Genomic DNA, 18861 nt, shown 5'->3' on the forward strand with positions numbered 1-18861 from the left:
TCATTATTCTGAGTTATTAAAAACAACAACACACACACAAATGCTTGGGCCCAGACAATTGCTATTGCTATTGCTATTGTTATTGTTGTTAGCCGGCTCTGTGCGCGCTGCGGAGCTTGCGCACTCCTGTCAGACAATGAACCGCGACTTTTTTTCGTTACGAAGTAAGTTACGAAATCAGAACACAAGAATGCGAACATTTCACACCGGACTCCGTGTGCATGATTTACACGCGGAATATTGGCGACGAGCCGACAGCGGAACACGCATCTTAGCGTTAGCACGGTAGTTAGCTACACGCTAGCTAGCATGGCTCCGTTGCTGTTTATCATAACCCATCGATTAAAAATCATTCATGCACGTGACCTCGCGGCCTGTGATTAATAACACACATTATCGCTGATTAATTTTTAAACTTAATTCGGTAAATTACCTGAGCTGCAGAGTCTACCTGCATCTGTCTGCACCGCAGCTGGAGCACACGAGTTCCCATGATGCCCCGGAGTTTTTTTGTTTACTTTTTTTCGCGGAGTTTTTTCCCACTAAAACAGTGTGTCTGCAGATTCCCTGTCTAACAAATGCCCGATAATAGCTTTATAAGTGCAGTTGTCATGTTTCATATGAAAATATCTCTGCTCCTATGTTTGTCATCAACAACAAGAACATCCTGTTACAAACACGTGTTATTCGTTATATGTCGACTCCTCTGACCTGCTGCTGCTCATAAAAAATACATTATTTTATAAAAATAATATAATAATAAAATATAAAAAAAATAAAACTTAAAAAAATAAAATCCGCTCAAATATGTGCTGCATTGGTAATCTGATTTTTTTTTTTTACAAAATCAATGACTTTTTACAAAACAAAACAAAAAAAAGAGACAAACAACATACTATAAGATTAAAATGTTTAAAATCTTACCATCTGCTGATGCCTTGTTAAACAGTCATTGTGATGAGTCCTTAATGAGCTGATTCTCCGTCTGAACCTCTGCAGGTCTTCTCTCGCTGAGGTCATGATCAGAGCATGTGTGTGGGGGATGGGCAGCAGAACTGCTCCTCAGCAGCAGAACTGCTTCAGTACACAGAGCAGTGCAGGTGCAGGGGGCGGAGCCCTTTTGAAGCCGATGGGCCATTAATTAAGGCTCAGCCAGGACCACACAATATTTCTCCACACAAACTCACAGGCTAGTGTTGCAAATAACACACATTTAACACAACAGTACACTGCAAATTAGAAACTTGTTAATATTAAAGTCTCTCTCCTTAACTTTCTCAGACGTTTCACTTAAAAAGTGGCTGGCAGTAACTGAGTACTTTTACTCTAGTACTGTACTTAAGTTAAAATTTGAAGTACTTTTAGCCTACATTTCAGAGGGAAATTACTTTCTAAATCGTTCCTTTTCATTGACATGAATCATCTAGATCAGTCATTCACACTGAATGAGGAAAATAATATTCACAGACACTACTTTTAAACAAATACATGGTCATACTCATAAATATTACAGTTTACCACTCAGATCCTTTTCAGTTTTGATTCAGCGAGACGCGAGAAGTCAGTGGTTTGGGAGCGATCTGTGTTATTGGGCCTTCACCCTCAGTTTTGACTATTTGACTGTTTCGGGAACTGTGCGACCTTCAAAAGGTCAAAGGTCAGCTGTTCAGGTGTAGTTTTTTGTAATAATTCATAAATGCATTGAGACAGGAGTGTGATTTTTGACTATGTCGTTCACCACAGAGCCTCCTGTTAGGATTGTTTTGTCCCATTTCGATAGGACCCCCACAGAGCTAGTTAGCTTTGCTGAGGGTCTACAGAGTTAGGACTCTGGTAGACTGATAAGGGTCTTAGGTCAGGTCCACAGGTCAAGTTTCACGCAGTTCAGTTCATTTTTGTGGCAACGACGAGCACTCAAAGCCAGGAAAAAGCGACTTTTCAAAGCTCCGCCCATCGAAAAGTACAGGTCTGAGCGGCACAAGACTGACGTCTATCAGCTCGTCTAAGGACCACAAACAACATATAAAAAATCAGACTCCTGTGACCTTTAGAAATAGATTTCCTCCAAAACTTCCACTCTGACCAAAGGGTGTGAGAATGTATAGAGTCTGACAGGATCTGATTTTCAGTTTTTGACACAGATACATAAAAATTCTAAAGAACTTTTTCTTTTTTTTTGTCCGGATTATTGTTCAGTGGCTCAGGAGGATCCTCTGTTCTGAGTCTGGGGGCCCTGGGGTCAAAGGTCACTGTGTAGCAGCCAAAGAGACAGTGTGTAAAATTCAAACCTAAAAAGGAGGGAAATTTTTTAATTCAATAATTCTAAAAGGATTTGAGCTGGGGGGCTGAAATTAGAGTATGTGCATCAAGAACTAAGACTGATCGAGGGTGCGGTGTTTCAGAATCGTGCAACCTTGGAAAGGTCAAAGGTCAGCCGTTGAGGTGTGTGTTTTTGTGATAATTCATAAAGACATCGAGGTAGGGTTCTGATTTTTGACTATGTCGTTCACCACAGAGCCTCCTGTTAGGATTGTTTTGTCCCATTTCGATAATACCCCCACAGAGCTAGTTAGCTTTGCTGAGGGTCTACAGAGTTAGGACTCTGGTAGACTGATAAGGGTCTTAGGTCAGGTCCACAGGTCAAGTTTCACGCCGTTCAATTCATTTTTGTGGCAACGACGAGCACTCAAAGCCAGGAAAAAGCGACTTTTCAAAGCTCCGCGCATCAAAAAGTACAGGTCTGAGCGGCACAAGACTGACGTCTATCAGCTCGTCTAAGGACCACAAACAACATATAAAAAATTCAGACTCCTGTGACTTTTAGAAATATATTTCCTCCAAAACTTCCACTCTGACCAAAGGGTGTGAGACTGTATAGAGTCTGACAGGATCTGATTTTCAGTTTTTGACACAGATACAAAAAAATTCTACAGAACTTTTTCTTTTTTTTTGTCCGGATTATTGTTCAGTGGCTCAGGAGGATCCTCTGTTCTGAGTCTGGGGGCCCTGGGGTCAAAGGTCACTGTGTAGCAGCCAGAGACACAGTGTGTCAACTGCCAACAATTCAAACAAAAAAAGGAGGGAAAACTGGAAAACTGTAATTCAAAAGTGTCTGGAACTATGAGGCTGAAATGTCAGTCTGTGTATCAGGAAGTTAAGATGATCCAGGGGTCGAGTTTCAGACCCACGCTACCTTTGGAAAGGTCAAAGGTCAGCCATTCAGGTGTAGTTTTTTGTAATAATTCATAAATGCATTGAGACAGAGTTCTTTTTTTTTTCAGTATGTGTATTAGGAGCTAAAGCTGATCCTCTGTTCTGAGTTTGGAGGCCCTGGGGTCAAAGGTCACTGTGTAGCAGCCAAAGAGACAGTGTGTAAAATTCAAACCTAAAAAGGAGGGAAATTTTTTAATTCAATAATTCTAAAAGGATTTGAGCTGGGGGGCTGAAATTAGAATATGTGCATCAAGAACTAAGACTGATCGAGGGTGCGGAGTTTCAGAATCGTGCAACCTTGGAAAGGTCAAAGGTCAGCCGTTGAGGTGTGTGTTTTTGTAATAATTCATAAAGACATCGAGGTAGGGTTCTGATTTTTGACTATGTCGTTCACCACAGAGCCTCCTGTCAGGATTATTTTGTCCCATTTCAATAGGACCCCCACAGAGCTAGTTAGCTTTGCTGAGGGTCTACAGAGTTAGGACTCTGGTAGACTGATAAGGGTCTTAGGTCAGGTCCACAGGTCAAGTTTCATGCCGTTCAATTCATTTTTGTGGCAACGACGAGCACTCAAAGCCAGGAAAAATCGACTTTTCAAAGCTCCGCCCATCGAAAAGTACAGGTCTGAGCGGCACAAGACTGACGTCTATCAGCTCGTCTAAGGACCACAAACAACATATAAAAAAATCAGACTCCTGTGACCTTTAGAAATAGATTTCCTCCAAAACTTCCACTCTGACCAAAGGGTGTGAGACTGTATAGAGTCTGACAGGATCTGATTTTCAGTTTTTGACACAGATACATAAAAATTCTAAAGAACTTTTTCTTTTTTTTTGTCCGGATTATTGTTCAGTGGCTCAGGAGGATCCTCTGTTCTGAGTCTGGGGGCCCTGGGGTCAAAGGTCACTGTGTAGCAGCCAAAGAGACACTGTGTAAAATTCAAACCTAAAAAGGAGGGAAATTTTTTAGTTCAATAATTCTAAAAGGATTTGAGCTGGGGGGCTGAAATTAGAGTATGTGCATCAAGAACTAAGACTGATCGAGGGTGCGGTGTTTCAGAATCGTGCAACCTTGGAAAGGTCAAAGGTCAGCCGTTGAGGTGTGTGTTTTTGTGATAATTCATAAAGACATCGAGGTAGGGTGTTATGATTTTTGACTATGTCGTTCACCACAGAGCCTCCTGTTAGGATTGTTTTGTCCTGTTATGTTCGGACCCACACAGAGCCTAACCCAAACCCTTATAGTACTGTGGAAATGATTAAGTAACTAGAGAAGCACTCAGAGAGCGCAGACCTCCGCCAAGGCAGCTCAGTGCCTACAAAATACACCCTGCCTGTGCGCCTGGGTTAGACAGAGAGTGTTGCAACCAGCGATAACGTTATGGTCACACTGCGAGTGTTGTAGCCGGTGATAGCGTGTACGGATCACATCCAAAATGTAATCACTTGTTCCTGGTCCCTTTGCAGACATCTCCTGAATTTCATCCAAATCTGTCGGCGACTTTTCGAGTTATCGTGCTAACAGACAGACAGACAGACAGACTAACGCCAGCGAAAACATATACCTCCTTGCGGAGGTCAATTATTGAAAATATATCTGCCAATCAACTGCAGTGAACCTTGCTCTCCTTCCACACTGTGATAATTAGAAACGTTATATTGTAACCGTAACCTTACTGGAATCAATATATAATAGTTAAAAACGTTAAAAGTAACGTTATAAACTCATGGACACACAGTGTGTCTCCTGACTCCTTCCCACCTCGTGGCATCTAATTATAAAAGCCAACATATTAAGAAAATGTCCGGTTAAAAACAGTTTTGGACCCATAACTGTAATAGGATGGGTCCAACCAGGCTCAGACAGAACCTGCACAGGCCCTGGTAAGGTCATGTTGGATATTTGGGGCACGACCTGTTGTAAGCTGTGAGCTTTTGATTAATATATGTGATTGTGGTCTGGTAACCAAACATTTTATAAAGACATTCATCCTGAGCAGTGAGTCTGTCTGATTTTGCACATGGTGTTGTTGTTTTATTAACTGGTGGGAAAATGTTAAAACCGTGTCAAGCCTATCTTTGTAAACTGAAAAACTGAATTGTGAATTGTAATAAGCATACATCCATCCATCCATCATCTACCGCTTTATCCTCCACCAGAGGGTCACAGGGGGTGCTGTGCCTATCTCAGCTGACATTGGGCGATTACAAACTGTCCAGGGTACACCCTGGACAGTTTGTAATAAGCATACAAAATTAAACAAATAAACAAACTATATTTAATTCTAATGAGATAAGAGGTCCAAAATGTAATGATCAAGGAACAAAAATGGTATTAAAGGGTAATATACATATTTCAATGACAAAAAATGGCATTCAGTCACTTAAAAAGTTTACACTGAAAAACCAGTCCTCGTGGGGACTTTGTTCATACACTGTAATACTAGGTTTGGCCTCAGGGGGTCGCTCTAGAGCACACACAAATTCCGAAAATCCAGTCTGCTGGGGACTTTTCGTAAACACTGCAATACCAGGTCCAGCCTCCGGGTTTGCTATAGAGCACACACAAAGTCATAAAAAACAAGTCCGCAGGGGACTCTCAGGAAACTTCGTCAGCCATATTGGAATGTCATTTCCTATTCATTAAAGGGGGTCGACCCGTGGGGACCATGGTTTTGGTCCCCACGGTGTCTTCTGGTCCCTATGGTGTTGGTGTGTATTCAGATCAATGTCCCCACCAAGATAGCAAAACAAATGCACACACACACACACACACACACACACACACACAGTGAGTAATGTGTGTTTTTGTCTTCAGGTGATGATCGCCATGACTCTTCTGTCGGGAGATCCCTGCTTTAAAACGTGAGTTCAAGTTTTTAAGGGTTTAAGTTCACATTAAAACATATAAACTTTGCATTTTTCAAAATAAAAGTCTATGTTTCTGTTTATCCACTCCGAAAAACACAACGCGGCATTTTTCAAAACACAAAAACTCAGTTTCTGTTTTGTCCACACTAAACCACATCACTGCAGTTTTCAAAATATAAGTCTCTCTTTCTGTTCATCAACACTAAAACATCATTTGGCAGTTTTCAAATTAAAAGTCTCTGCTTCTGTTCATTCATACTAAACCACATCGCCGCAGTTTTCAAAATAAAAGACCCAGTTTCTGTTCCTCCACACTAAAACACAACTCAGCAGTTTTCAAAATAAAAGTCTCAGTTTCTGTTCCTCCACACTAAAACACAACTCAGCAGTTTTCAAAATAAAAGTCTCAGTTTCTGTTCATCCACACTACACCACATCGCCAGTTTTCAAAATAAAAGTCTCAGTTTTTCTTGTCCACACTAAAACACAACTCAGCAGTTTTCAAAATAAAAGTCTCTGTTTCTGTTCATCCACACTACACCACATCGCCAGTTTTCAAAATAAAAGTCTCAGTTTCTGTTCATCCACACTAAACCACATTACTGCAGTTATCAAAATAAAAGTCTCACACTAAAACATTATTCAGCATTTTTCAAAATAAAAGTCTCAGTTTCTGCCAGTTCACTATAAAACACGACTGCATTTTTCAAAATAAAAGTCTCAGTTTCTGTTCATCCACACTAAACCACATCGGCGCAGTTTTCAAAATAAAAGTCTCAGTTTCTGTTCATCCACACTAAACCACATCGCCGCAGTTTTCAAAATAAAAGTCTCCGTTTCTGTTCATCCACACTACACCACATCGCCACAGTTTTCAAAAATAAAAGTCTCAGTTTCTGTTCATCCACACTAAACCGCATCACCGCAGTTTTCAAAATAAATGTCTCTGTTTCTGTCCACTCTAAAATGCAACTTTTCAAAATAAAACAGGACCAGCGATGCATTTCTGCCTCACTTTGACTTTTTTTTTAAAAATGCTGATGATGTTTAATCCGTGTCGTTCTTCCACCCTCAGACCTCCCAGCACGGTCAAATCCGTCTCCACCAGCGACGAGGACCCCAACCTGCAGCTGGACCGCAAGGGCGAGAGCACCGATGCCACGTCGCAGCCACTGGGGGGCGTGGTGGAGGGACCCCGCGTCTTCAAACCGCGACAATCATCAGTACGGAGCGCAGGTAAACGACTCATCGGCGTCAGTGTTTACATCGGGGAAAGGACTTCATTTTTCTTTACATTCCGGCAGCTGCTCGGTGCTGGCGTCTATTTTCAGGAGTGGATTAGTGCGGGAATTTGTGTCAAATTAAACCACTGTGTGTGTGTGTGTGTGTGTGACCTCAGGTCTGCCTGATGAGCGAGGCAGTCCAGACGACGTCTTTCACACCGGTCATTTCCGCAGCTCCAGCTACGCCAGCCAGCACAGCAGGATATCAGGTGAGAGAGAGAGAGTGAAGGTTCCCGCCCTCTGCCTCCGTCAGGCCCCGACACGTTCATGAACGCCGGGAACGCTCCGTCAGAGCGTGACCTCTGGAATTCTTAAACCTGTGAAACCTAAAAACATGTGGTGGAGCAATCGTGGGAGAGGATAAGGAAGTGGTGGATCCTCAGTATCAGTGTAAGGGCCCCAAACATGGCTGCCAGGGGGACATTTGGAAAAACTGCTTTTAGCCACTTAAGAAAGTCTAGAGTCCATGAATATAAAATTTAAAATAAAATTATTATTATAAAACAGTGCATTTGTATGCAAGTTCTAGTAGTCTTAGTCAGACTATGACAACAATTCAGATTTTCGTAATGTCCTGTAAACACGTTAGTCCGACTAAAATCAAGCTAGTCTTAGTCGGACTAAGACAACAATTCAGGTTTTCGTAACGTCCTGTAAACACGTTAGTCCGACTAAAATCAAGCTAGTCTTGGTCGGACTAAGACAACAATTCAGGTTTTTATAATGTCCTGTAAACACGTTAGTCCGACTAAAATCAAGCTAGTCTTAGTCGGACTAAGATAACAATTCAGGTTTTCGTAACGTCCTGTAAACACGTTAGTCCGACTAAAATCAAGCTAGTCTTAGTCGGACTAAGACAACAATTCAGGTTTTCGTAACGTCCTGTAAACACGTTAGTCCGACTAAAATCAAGCTAGTCTTGGTCGGACTAAGACAACAATTCAGGTTTTTATAATGTCCTGTAAACACGTTAGTCCGACTAAAATCAAGCTAGTCTTAGTCGGACTAAGATAACAATTCAGGTTTTCGTAACGTCCTGTAAACACGTTAGTCCGACTAAAATCAAGCTAGTCTTAGTCGGACTAAGACAACAATTCAGGTTTTCGTAACGTCCTGTAAACACGTTAGTCCGACTAAAATCAAGATAGTCTTAGTCGGACTAAGACAACAATTCAAGCTTTATATGTGAATAGACCGCGGGTGTTTGGGAAAAAACTAGGTTTGTTTCCATGACGACTGATCGTGAAAATGTTTACGTGCCGTGACACTGGAGTCCAGGCACCGTTTACCAGTTAGCTCCGTTAGATGCATTAGCTCATTTAGCGCCATTAGCGCAGCTACAGTCGAACAGATATCCTGTGTACCGCGTATGTGTGCCTCTGTTTACGCTTTGGTAAAAGAGGAAAGTGAAGTTTTGTAAACTGCTTTATTCTCCTGCACCAAACCCCATGGAGAAAATCAGTCATTTTTACATCACAGCACACAGGGGTTGTCGAGCCACTGCTGCCTCCATCACTAAGTTCAAATGTGTTGTTATGCAACATCAATGTTTGAAATCCTTCTTTCTTATTTCCCAAAGTGACACAAACTACCCAAACAAAGGGTTTGGTGGGAGAGCGTTCATCATTTAAAAACACCAGCAAACCTGAACTATCCCTTTAAACGAGTGGGGTTGTTAGTGATTCATAAATGGTGAAACTATGCCCCCTTGTGTCGTAATCCAGAAGTGTCCACTCACCCTCTTATCTCCTCGTCTCCTCTCCTCGTCTCCTCTCCTCGTCTCCTCAGGCTACAGCACAGGTCACTCCCGCTGCTCCAGCCTGACCGACCTCAGCCACCAAAGGAACGCATCGTCCAGCAGCGGCGCCTCCTGCGGCCCCGCCCACTCCGCCCAGCCGCCACCGTCCACTCCCACCGAGTCCCCGAGGCAGGCCACGCCCACCCGACCGGAGAGGCCGCCTCCCCCCTCCGCCGTCGCCCTCATGTCCAACAGATCGTCCAGGTACGGTAGATCACAGACACACCTGGTTCCTCTCAGATGTTCAACTCAGAGACTTCGTACAGCTCTTCCTGGGTCCTGGGTCTGGATCGCTGCAGTTTTCAAAATAAAAGTCTCAGTTTGTGTTCATCCACACTAAACCACATCGCCACAGTTTTCAAAATAAAAGTCTCAGCTTCTGTTCATCCACACTAAACCGCATCGCCGCAGTTTTCAAAATATTAGTCTCAGTTTCTGTTCGTCCACACTAAACCACATCACCGCAGTTTTCAAAATAAAAGTCTCAGTTTCTGTTCGTCCACACTAAACCACATCGCCGCAGTTTTCAAAATAAAAGTCTCAGTTTCTGTTCATCCACACTAAACCGCATCGCTGCAGTTTTCAAAATAAAAGTCTCAGTTTCTGTTCATCCAAACTAAACCGCATCGCCGCAGTTTTCACAATAAAAGTCTCAGTTTTTGTTCGTCCACACTAAAACGCATCGCCACAATTTTCACAATAAAAGTCTCAGTTTTTGTTCGTCCACACTAAACCACATCGCCGCAGTTTTCAAAATAAAAGTCTCAGTTTCTGTTCGTCCACACTAAACCACATCGCCGCAGTTTTCAAAATAAAAGTCTGTTTTTGTTCGTCCACACTAAACCGCATCGCCGCAGTTTTCAAAATAAAAGTCTCTGTTTCTGTTCGTCCACACTAAAACGCATCACCACAGTTTTCAAAATAAAAGTCTCAGTTTTTGTTCGTCCACACTAAACCACATCGCCGCAGTTTTCAAAATAAAAGTCTCAGTTTCTGTTCGTCCACACTAAACCACATCGCCGCAGTTTTCAAAATAAAAGTCCCAGTTTCTGCCAGTCCACTCTAAAACACGACTTGGCAGTTTTCAAAGTAAAAGTCTCAGTTTCTGTTCGTTCTTCACTTTTCACTATCCAATGAAGATGTAACGTTGTTTAACTCTCAACCCTAACCCTAACCCCAACGCTACCCTAGTCAGATAGTCTGAGTATCGAAATAACCATCAGTCGTTTTTTTTTTGTCATTTTTTCCAACGACAGGAGGAAGAAGGACACCGTGGAGCGACAGCCGAGCTGCGTGGACGACACTCGGATCGACGCCGACGACATCGTGGAGAAGATCGTCCAGAGCCAGAACTTCTCTGACAGCAGCAACAACGAAGGTAAGGACACACTCTTAGAAGTAAAAGTGCTAAGTAGAACCATTGAAAGTTCTTTTCGACTTGTCCTCATCGGAGAACCCTTTTTGGCTCCAGGTAGAACCTTTTTTATAAAGGTTCCATCTGGGACCCTTTTGTAGGGTTACATCAAGAACCCTTTTAAAACCCTTAATTCAGGAATTGGTATTGATTTGATTGGATAAGCCTTTCGTTAAAGGGTCAAAATGTGTTTTTCCACACTTTATAAACACTTTGGTGCAACAGAATGAACATCATACACAAAAAGAACCCTTGAACTATCACTTTAACGTTCTTCTGTCGTCCTTCAGACAGCAACCTGAGGCTGTTTGTCAGCAAAGACGGGACCACGGCGCTCAGGGGGGCGCTCGCCACCAGGTGCGTACGCACGCGACGATTAGGTCTATTTTTTATAACTGTAACTTTTCGTCATATTTTACGTCACGTCATTTTTCTTTCTTTCGTTCTTTCTCCTCCAGAGGAACTCCTGGTACGTTTGAACCGGTGGTCATCGAGACTCACTGAGACGTCAATATAAGACGACTGCGATGCAGACGTTGATTCCCCCGGCGAGTATGTTGTTAGGTACCAGATTTTCTCAAATAGAGTCTGGAGACGTTAAAGCTACAGTGAGTTGGGAGAAACTACGGTGGCCTTCAGACGGCATTTAAACTCCAAAATTTGCTTTTAGTTTGTCCACGAAAAACATGGCGGTCCAAAAGAGAAGACACACTCCTGACGTAAAAATTAGAGCTGGGCACGTTAGCGATGTTAGCACATGTTAGCACATGTTAGCGCATGTTAGCGCATGACACGTTTCCATGACGACTGACCGTAAAAAGATGCGCGTGATGTCATGTTTATGTGCCGCGGCACCGGAGTCCAGGCATCGTTTACCAGTTAGCTCCATTAGCTCCGTTAGCTCCTTTAGCACGCCTACAGTTGAACTGGAGCGGTCTGTTTATTAAACGCAAAGAGCAGCGCTACGAATAACCAGCGTGCCTGTATACTGCGTATGTGTGCCTCTGTTTTTAAAGGGTTAGCGTTACTTTAGAGACTAATTTTAACAATCGGGAGTCACGTAAACATGACGTCGCGCGTCTTTTAGCGTTAACGCTGACGCTGTTAACCGGCGTTAGCGTGTTAGCGTGCTAACGTGCCCAGAACTAGTATAAAATATACATAAAAAAACATCAGCACTATGATTAGCATTAGCACACTGGACCTTTAACGTCTAGACTCTATGTGAGAAATGACCTGCTTTCTATGACCAGGTTTTCACTGACAGGAAGTGACATCATAGACATCATTTTTTCCACCACAAGTCTAAAACCAAAAAAAAAAGAGGTACCTTTAGAGTGGATTATTTCAGAGCTGGTCTCCGAATTTCTTTAGCTTTTCCTGAAACTCGCCGTTACTTGAACAAATAATAAACAAAACAAAGGAAAGAGGTGTACGTAGTGCAACACTGAAACTAGATGCTGCGTTCAAGGAGTCCTCGTCGCTTCTTTGTAAATCTGGTCACAGTTTAGCATTTTTCTCCACAGAGCTCCCCCTACAGTTTGGGAGTACATATTTTTTTTACGACACCACTGTAAACATCCATCCATCCATCGTCTACCTCTTTAACGTCTAAAACAGCGTCATCGCTTACAGTGAAGTCGTGACGCAATTCGTGTTTCGTGGTTTTCCTGCTCACAGACAGTAGGGGGCAGCGGAGACAGCCGCCCCATCTCCACCGCAACAAGACTTTTAACCATCACAAAGACGATGAATCTGTCAAATGAAACCTTTAACCCCCCTGTTACCATGGATGGATGGATCTCCAGAGTTGATCGGGAGTCCTTGAACGCAGCACGCAAAAGCCTAAAGGGACATTTCATTGAGTTCTTTATTTTCCCCTCCTCGTGTGTAAAATGTTAATGTGACTGTGTTCATACTTTATTTTACTGGACTTATTTTGCACATATAGAATATATATATATATATATGTATGTATGTATATAGGTGTCAGAAACCACTACAAGGAGCCGGCGTCCTCGCCTCCTTCTTTCTTTCTCACTTACTGTCCAAACTAAAGTAAAACCACTAAAACAGGCACATGATATTACAGTAGAGTACTTTATATCATTTCTTTATTTCTTATTGTCTGGTGTGTTATTATCTCAGCACGTGTTCATGTGGCCGGCCATAATGTCACGTCCTGCACTTAACTCACGATAAATAATCTGCGTGTCTGACTCTTAACTGCTGCTCATTCATTCACACAGACACTTGTATGACATGGTTAAAGGGTGTTAGCGTTACGCGGAAATCGCGGATCGGGTTCGAAGTCGTGATTCGGTTTATCGGGAAAGTCTGATGGTCTCACGATGTCGGCCGTTTAGCTTTGGTGCGATCTACGTTTCTGACTGTTGTTATCGTCTTGCTTCGTTCGTGCCAAAACAGCTAGCGGTGTGTAGTAGCTATGCCAGGCCTGTATGTGGTGCTATAACACTGCCACAGTAAAAAAAAAAAAATTGCTGTTTTTTACGGAAAGCCAAAAGATCGTTTTTTTTTCCTGTTTCCGCGTGGATTGGACCCTGTAATCTCAAAAAATGAGATTAAGATGCAGTCTTCGTGTTAGCCAGGCTAATCCGAAGCGACTTTCAAACTCCATTCTACGCGTTCACACCTGATTCTGCAGACATTTCCTGATTTTGCCGATCGTTATGCGATCTCATTCATCCCTTACCGATGATCATGTATATGGCGCTTTTCCATCGTACAGTACAGTTCTAGCTAGCTAGCCGACTAGACTCGACGCTACACGGTTTGGCATCAGTCTCGTCGTTGTCCGTTACTGAAGTTCCTCGTTTACGCGACGACGCAAACAAACGAAACGAGCGACTTGTAAAAGCAGTTGTTTTGGGTGCGAGTGAATCGTTAGAATCAGTCGATTCGAACGAATCAGTCGATTCGAACGAATCATTCAGATAATCGTTCGGTTCTTCCTGCAACGGGGTTGCGATTTCGATTTGACATTATTTTTTTTTATGTAGCACTCGCAGCTTTTCCAGTGACGACACTTTCTGACCGATCGGTGGCCGGCATTCTGTTGACGTGACATTTTAGCATCGTTAAAGGTTAAAAAAAAAAATATGCTAGCACTGTATCGCGGAAAAGCGCTGTACAAGTGTCTGTAACGTGTAGATGAGTTCGGTGGTAGAGTCGGACTGAACTGTAGACCAAACCTCAGCCAGATATCAAAGCACTTTGTACACACACACACACACACACACACACACACACACACACACACACTGCATGTCCCTGTCACTGACAGTGAAGCTGCACAGCTGCAGCAGCAGCAGCACAAACCTCCTGTTGTTCCAAAACTGACAATACACAATAGAGAGGCTCGCCCTCGTACAGACTGTTTGTGCTCCTGCGATAAATGTGCGCGTGTGTGTTTGTTTACGAGCGATCTGCGCGCGTACGCCGGCCGTACATGTTTTTTTGCGCGTTGAGCCTCGCTGAACTCTGGGAAATCTCTGTACAGCAGCGTTTTTTTTTTCCCCCCGTTTTAAACTGACGTTGAAAGGGGATAGTTCGGGTTTTTGTCGTGTTTTTATAACGCGTGACCGTCTACGATTATTCATAAACCGCTGAACTATCCCTTTAAGATTTCTATACGCGGCGCACAGGAATGTATGTACAGTCACACACCTATAGAACCTCCTCGCTGACCGACTGTCAAACTGTCAAACTTTGCACCTTTAAACACGTCGGGGCTGCAACTAACGATTATTTCCTCCATGAATCGGTTCGTTGTTTGGTTGGAAAATGTCGGAAAAAAATGAATGAATTCACATTTAATTAATTAATTAATTGATTATTTAAATCGTTAATTCAGTAACCGCTTAATTAATCGTTGCAGCCCTAAATCTGATCAGTGTCGTTTAATCTCTTTAATAATCCACCTGCTAACTGTAAGAGAGTAGGAGGAGGAGGAGGAGGGGCTAGAAGTAGAGGAGGAGGAGCTATAAGTGGGCGGGGCAATAAACTTCACGTTGTTGTCCGAGAAGTCGGAAAAGAAGTAGCGAAATAAGAATTTAAAAAAAACAGATTGGTATGGCGTGATATGGATAAAGTTTTGTCACGGTTACTTTCCGAATAAATTAAATGCGTGCTTCCCGCCAAAACGATAACGTTAAAAACAAACTAAAAAAAAACGTTCCACCTAAATCGGAAGTCGGAACTGGGGAGTGACGTCATTCCAGTTGAGAAGTTGGACAATAATAATGTTTCCGGTGATTTCGGACTTGGTTAGTTGTAGCCCCGCCCCCTGCATTATAGCCCCGCCCCTCTTGTGTTCAGACCAGCAGGATCTGGTCTCAGATCAGGATCAGGACAGTAAAGGGAAAGTGAATTGTCTGTAACTGTGATTTATTTGTTTTTTGTTCTATACATAATGATTATTTTTGCACTTGTTGTTATTATTTTATTTCATTATGTGGTAAACGGGGGAACATTTCACTTCCTGATTGTCGGACCTGAAGCTGAATCATATCATTTCAGTGGGTTTGTTTTTGTTTGTATTTGGTGGCGTTGATGTCATTTACACAGGACAGAGGTTAAATGGTGAAGAGAAAATTATAATAATAATAATAATAATAATCTATTTTAACTTTTATAAATTAATAATTGTCAAATGACACTAAGGATGTGTTGGATGTAAACTTTATAATAATAAATATACCATGTCTATAAAGCACAGCATTAAAATGTTTTAAAAAACCACTGTGTGTTGGAACTTTGTGAATTATTAACACATTTATAGCCTCAAATTTGACATATTAACACATTATTATAATGATGATAATAATAACTGTGCGATATATAATGATATATTATTTAGAGCTCAAGGTAACGAGTGTTTTGACAAACAAATCCTGATGTTTTTTGATGTTTCATGTTTTTCTTTGGGGGTTTTTAAGTTCAGTGTCAATGTTAAATTATCCAATTAATGGTCAAGGTTATAATAATAATAATAATACATTTTATTTATAGGTGCCTTTCAGGACATTCAAGGTCTCCGTAAAAAGTATATACATAAAGTGTGCTACACACACACACACACATATATAAATATATAGACTTAAGAGTGTATAAATATAAAGGGAAAAAAACAAAAGCATTTTATTGTATTTCAATTTAGGCTGCTGCGTATGGAGGATGATAAATAATATAATAATAAAATGAATAATTACAGAAATACAGAAATAAAATAATAAATACAATTATTAATTCATTGAATGAATGAATAAATTAGACCATTAAAAACACATTGATAAATACAGTTATTTTTGTATTTATTTAATAATTTATTCATTCATTAATTTCTGTATTGATTCATTTATTTATTTAATTATTCATTCATTCATTCATTCAATTATTCTTCCATTTCTTATTGTCATTTATCGTCCTCCATATTTGTGTGTGTGTTCCAGTACCTTCATGTTCACAGGTGGCAGTTCGCTTGTTGACCAGCAAGGGGCAGCAGAGACGCGTCGGTTCATGTGATGAGCTCCCACTGAAAAAACCTCAAAGAAGAAGTTTCGGCGACGTCAGCAGTGAAGCGGTCAGTCATGGTAAGAAAAACAAACTGACTCGTTCACGGGATTAAACTTTTATACATTTTTAATTAAACAGCTCGTTTTTTTTCGGTGAATGAAAACTAAGAAACAGCCGTTGAGAAAGAGGAGAACACGCAGCGGACGGTCGGAACGCGACAGTGAAGCTAACACATGCTAACACGCAGAAGCGAAACACGTCCGTGTCAGTGTTAGCTTCCTACGGACGGTGCTATTGGATTAAAGTCACAAAAATAAGAGCTTTTACTGGAATATTCTTCAAATATTCTACAAGCCGAATTATCGACATCGTTGTGCTGAGTGTGTAACGTGTCGTGTTGTTTCCCTGTGTTCGTTCATAATCAGATGAATTGTTAAATTCGGAAATATTTGAATGGAGTTTGGTTTCGGTGCATGTGTAATGCAGATTAACATACAACGCATTTCATTATTTTCTCGATTATTCAAGTACTTGTTTGGTCCATGAAACGTCAGAAAATGTCGGATTGGTGTTTACCAAACCTGGAAATTATGTTTTGGTCACAAATCAAAATGAGCTTTAATGATTTATTTGTTAAATGGAGCAAATAAACCAAAAAACCCGTTAAAAATAGTATAAATATTCTATTCTATGTTATTACATATGTACAGCAAAACATTTGGGAGTTGTTACTTGTAAACAAAAGTTACATGATGTGTTAAGTTTAGTCAGACTATTTATTGTCGAGCTCATCATTTAATCTGACATTGGTGATGCAGTTAAAAAGTCATCTAAAATAATTATGAATCAGCTCCATGTAAACGCCAGTAGATAAAACAGAAATGTTCTGACACATTATGTAAACATTGGTAGACACTCCCTCTACTCACTCTCTCACGTTCACTCTTTGTTGTTGGTTTGTTTCCAGGCGACAGGAGTGGATCAAACCGTGGGCATGAGCCTGGTCATCTTCAGCCTCCTCTTGTTTACGTATTACTCAGTCTGGGTCATCGTCCTGGTACGTTTTTCCCTGGAAATAAATACATAAATAAGCATTACGTCAGCCTCGGAGCTGCTGGACTCCAGTCACATTCAGGGGATTTTCTGAAGTACGAGGTCCCTGTTTTTAAAGTAACGCTAAACTTTAAAAACAGAGGCACACATACGCAGTACACGGGAACGTTGGTTATTTGTAGTGCTGCTCTTTTCCTGTAATAAACAGACCGCTCCAGTTCCACTGTAGGCGCGCTAACGGTGCTAAAAGGAGCTAATACAGCTAACTGAGCTAACTGGTAAACGGTGCCTGGAATCGGTGTCGCGGCACGTAAACATGACGTCACGCGCGTCTTTTTTCGGTCAGTCGTCATTGAAACGCGTTGTGTGTTATAAACATATATGTATACATATATATATATATGTGTATGTATATACGTATATATGTATATATATATACACATATATGTGTATATATATAACCACATTTAAAAACAACAACAAAAAACCTGAATTGTCCTTTAACACTTTAAATTAAATATATGTCATGTTCATGTTTGTGTTTTTTTGTCATTTCTTTTTCCAGCCGTTCGTCGACAGCGATCACGTTCTTCACAAGTATTTTCTTCCCCGGGAGTTTTCAGTCATTCTGCCCGGAGCTGCAGCAGTCATTCTGCTGCTCTGTATAGGTGATAATAATAATAATATAATAATAATAATAATAATAACAATAATGATATATGTTTTATATTATAGAAATATAGAAATCACACTGTACGTCTCTCTCTGTCTTCACAGGAGCCTTCACTGCCCTGATCATGTGGAAAAGTCGCAAACCAAAGAAAGTGGACTGATCTGGGAAATGTGAGCGCGACTGTAGCTTTAAATTCAAAATAAGCCCCGCTTCCGTTCGTTAGCGGTAGCTGCTGGATGAAGATGCTGAGACTTTCATGGCTATATTTTTCTAGAAACTAGTAAACAAGTGTTGTGTCGTATATCTAGGTCCAGTGTGTAAAAAAAGTAACATCAAATCTTACATACTGTATCTTTAAAGACACATCCTGCACAGTGACTTTAGCAGAATATTTTAATCTCTGATATTTGGGACACAAAGACGTGAGAATGTTATTGAACGCAGCGCTGGTCTGGACGTGTGTGTGTGTGTGTAAATACTGTGACATAATGTGATGTATATGAGGGAGTGTTTTCTAGAGTGTGACTGTGGTTCTTCTTCTTCTCTGCTCAATAAAATGTTGTAAAAAAATCACATCACTGAGAGAATGATGAGCTGTGGCTGCACACACACACACACACATTCATACTCACATATTCACACGCATTTGTACACAATCCCACATTCATACTCGCATTCAAATTCATACACATTTATACACTCACAAATTCATGCACACGCACACATTTGTACACATTCATACACACACCCATACACACACATTCATGCACACTCACACATTCATACACACACATTTATACACACATATTCATACACACACATTCATACACACATTCATACACACGCACACATTCATGCACACATTCATACACATTCGTGCACACTCCCACATTCGTGCACACGCACACATTCGTGCACACGCACACATTCATACACATACACACTCACACATTCATACACTAACATTCATACACATGCACACAATCACACACACTCACACATTCATACTCACATTCATACAC

The 18861-nt window shown here is 41.2% G+C and overlaps 2 protein-coding genes and 2 long non-coding RNA genes across 4 annotated transcripts in view; 2 read left to right on the forward strand and 2 right to left on the reverse strand.

The window, feature by feature from the left end:
- LOC310933553 overlaps positions 1–9200 on the reverse strand; it is a 28191-nt gene extending 18991 nt beyond the window's left edge. The window contains exons 1-2 of the long non-coding RNA XR_014592955.1: positions 9105–9200; positions 7478–7692 (exon numbers count right to left, since the gene is read on the reverse strand). This is a non-coding gene — a long non-coding RNA (uncharacterized lncRNA). The remainder of the gene's footprint in view (positions 1–7477; positions 7693–9104) is intronic.
- Positions 1–11082, forward strand: part of LOC310933532 (early estrogen-induced gene 1 protein-like) — a gene marked incomplete at both ends in the record, with an annotated part of 26850 nt that extends 15768 nt beyond the window's left edge. Inside the window, 7 exons of the mRNA XM_083897045.1 lie at positions 6031–6077; positions 7159–7319; positions 7483–7575; positions 9155–9368; positions 10421–10542; positions 10869–10935; positions 11037–11082. Coding sequence (XP_083753171.1) covers positions 6031–6077; positions 7159–7319; positions 7483–7575; positions 9155–9368; positions 10421–10542; positions 10869–10935; positions 11037–11082 — 750 coding nt within the window. The remainder of the gene's footprint in view (positions 1–6030; positions 6078–7158; positions 7320–7482; positions 7576–9154; positions 9369–10420; positions 10543–10868; positions 10936–11036) is intronic.
- Positions 9309–17159, reverse strand: LOC310933561. The gene is made up of 3 exons (XR_014592956.1): positions 17043–17159; positions 16053–16142; positions 9309–9457 (listed from the first exon to the last, which is right to left on the reverse strand). It is a non-coding gene; the product is annotated as an uncharacterized lncRNA (long non-coding RNA).
- Positions 16155–18381, forward strand: dpm2 (dolichyl-phosphate mannosyltransferase subunit 2, regulatory). Its single transcript, XM_083897056.1, has 4 exons — positions 16155–16190; positions 17081–17170; positions 17732–17834; positions 17944–18381. Exons 1-4 carry the CDS (start codon positions 16188–16190, stop codon positions 17997–17999), a joined length of 252 nt encoding a protein of 83 aa, XP_083753182.1. The 5' UTR covers positions 16155–16187; the 3' UTR covers positions 18000–18381.
- The last annotated feature ends 480 nt before the right edge of the window (positions 18382–18861 follow it).

Source organism: Microchirus variegatus, assembly GCF_963457635.1.
Source record: "Microchirus variegatus genome assembly, chromosome: 1".
Classification (NCBI taxonomy): domain Eukaryota; kingdom Metazoa; phylum Chordata; class Actinopteri; order Pleuronectiformes; family Soleidae; genus Microchirus; species Microchirus variegatus.

What these genes read in the sequence shown, in the direction of transcription:
- dpm2 (XM_083897056.1), top strand. An exon ending in CAGTCTGGGTCATCGTCCTG is followed by an intron (nt 17,171 to 17,731) that starts GTACGTTTTTCC and finishes TTCTTTTTCCAG; the next exon opens with CCGTTCGTCGACAGCGATCA. An exon ending in CATTCTGCTGCTCTGTATAG is followed by an intron (nt 17,835 to 17,943) that starts GTGATAATAATA and finishes CTGTCTTCACAG; the next exon opens with GAGCCTTCACTGCCCTGATC.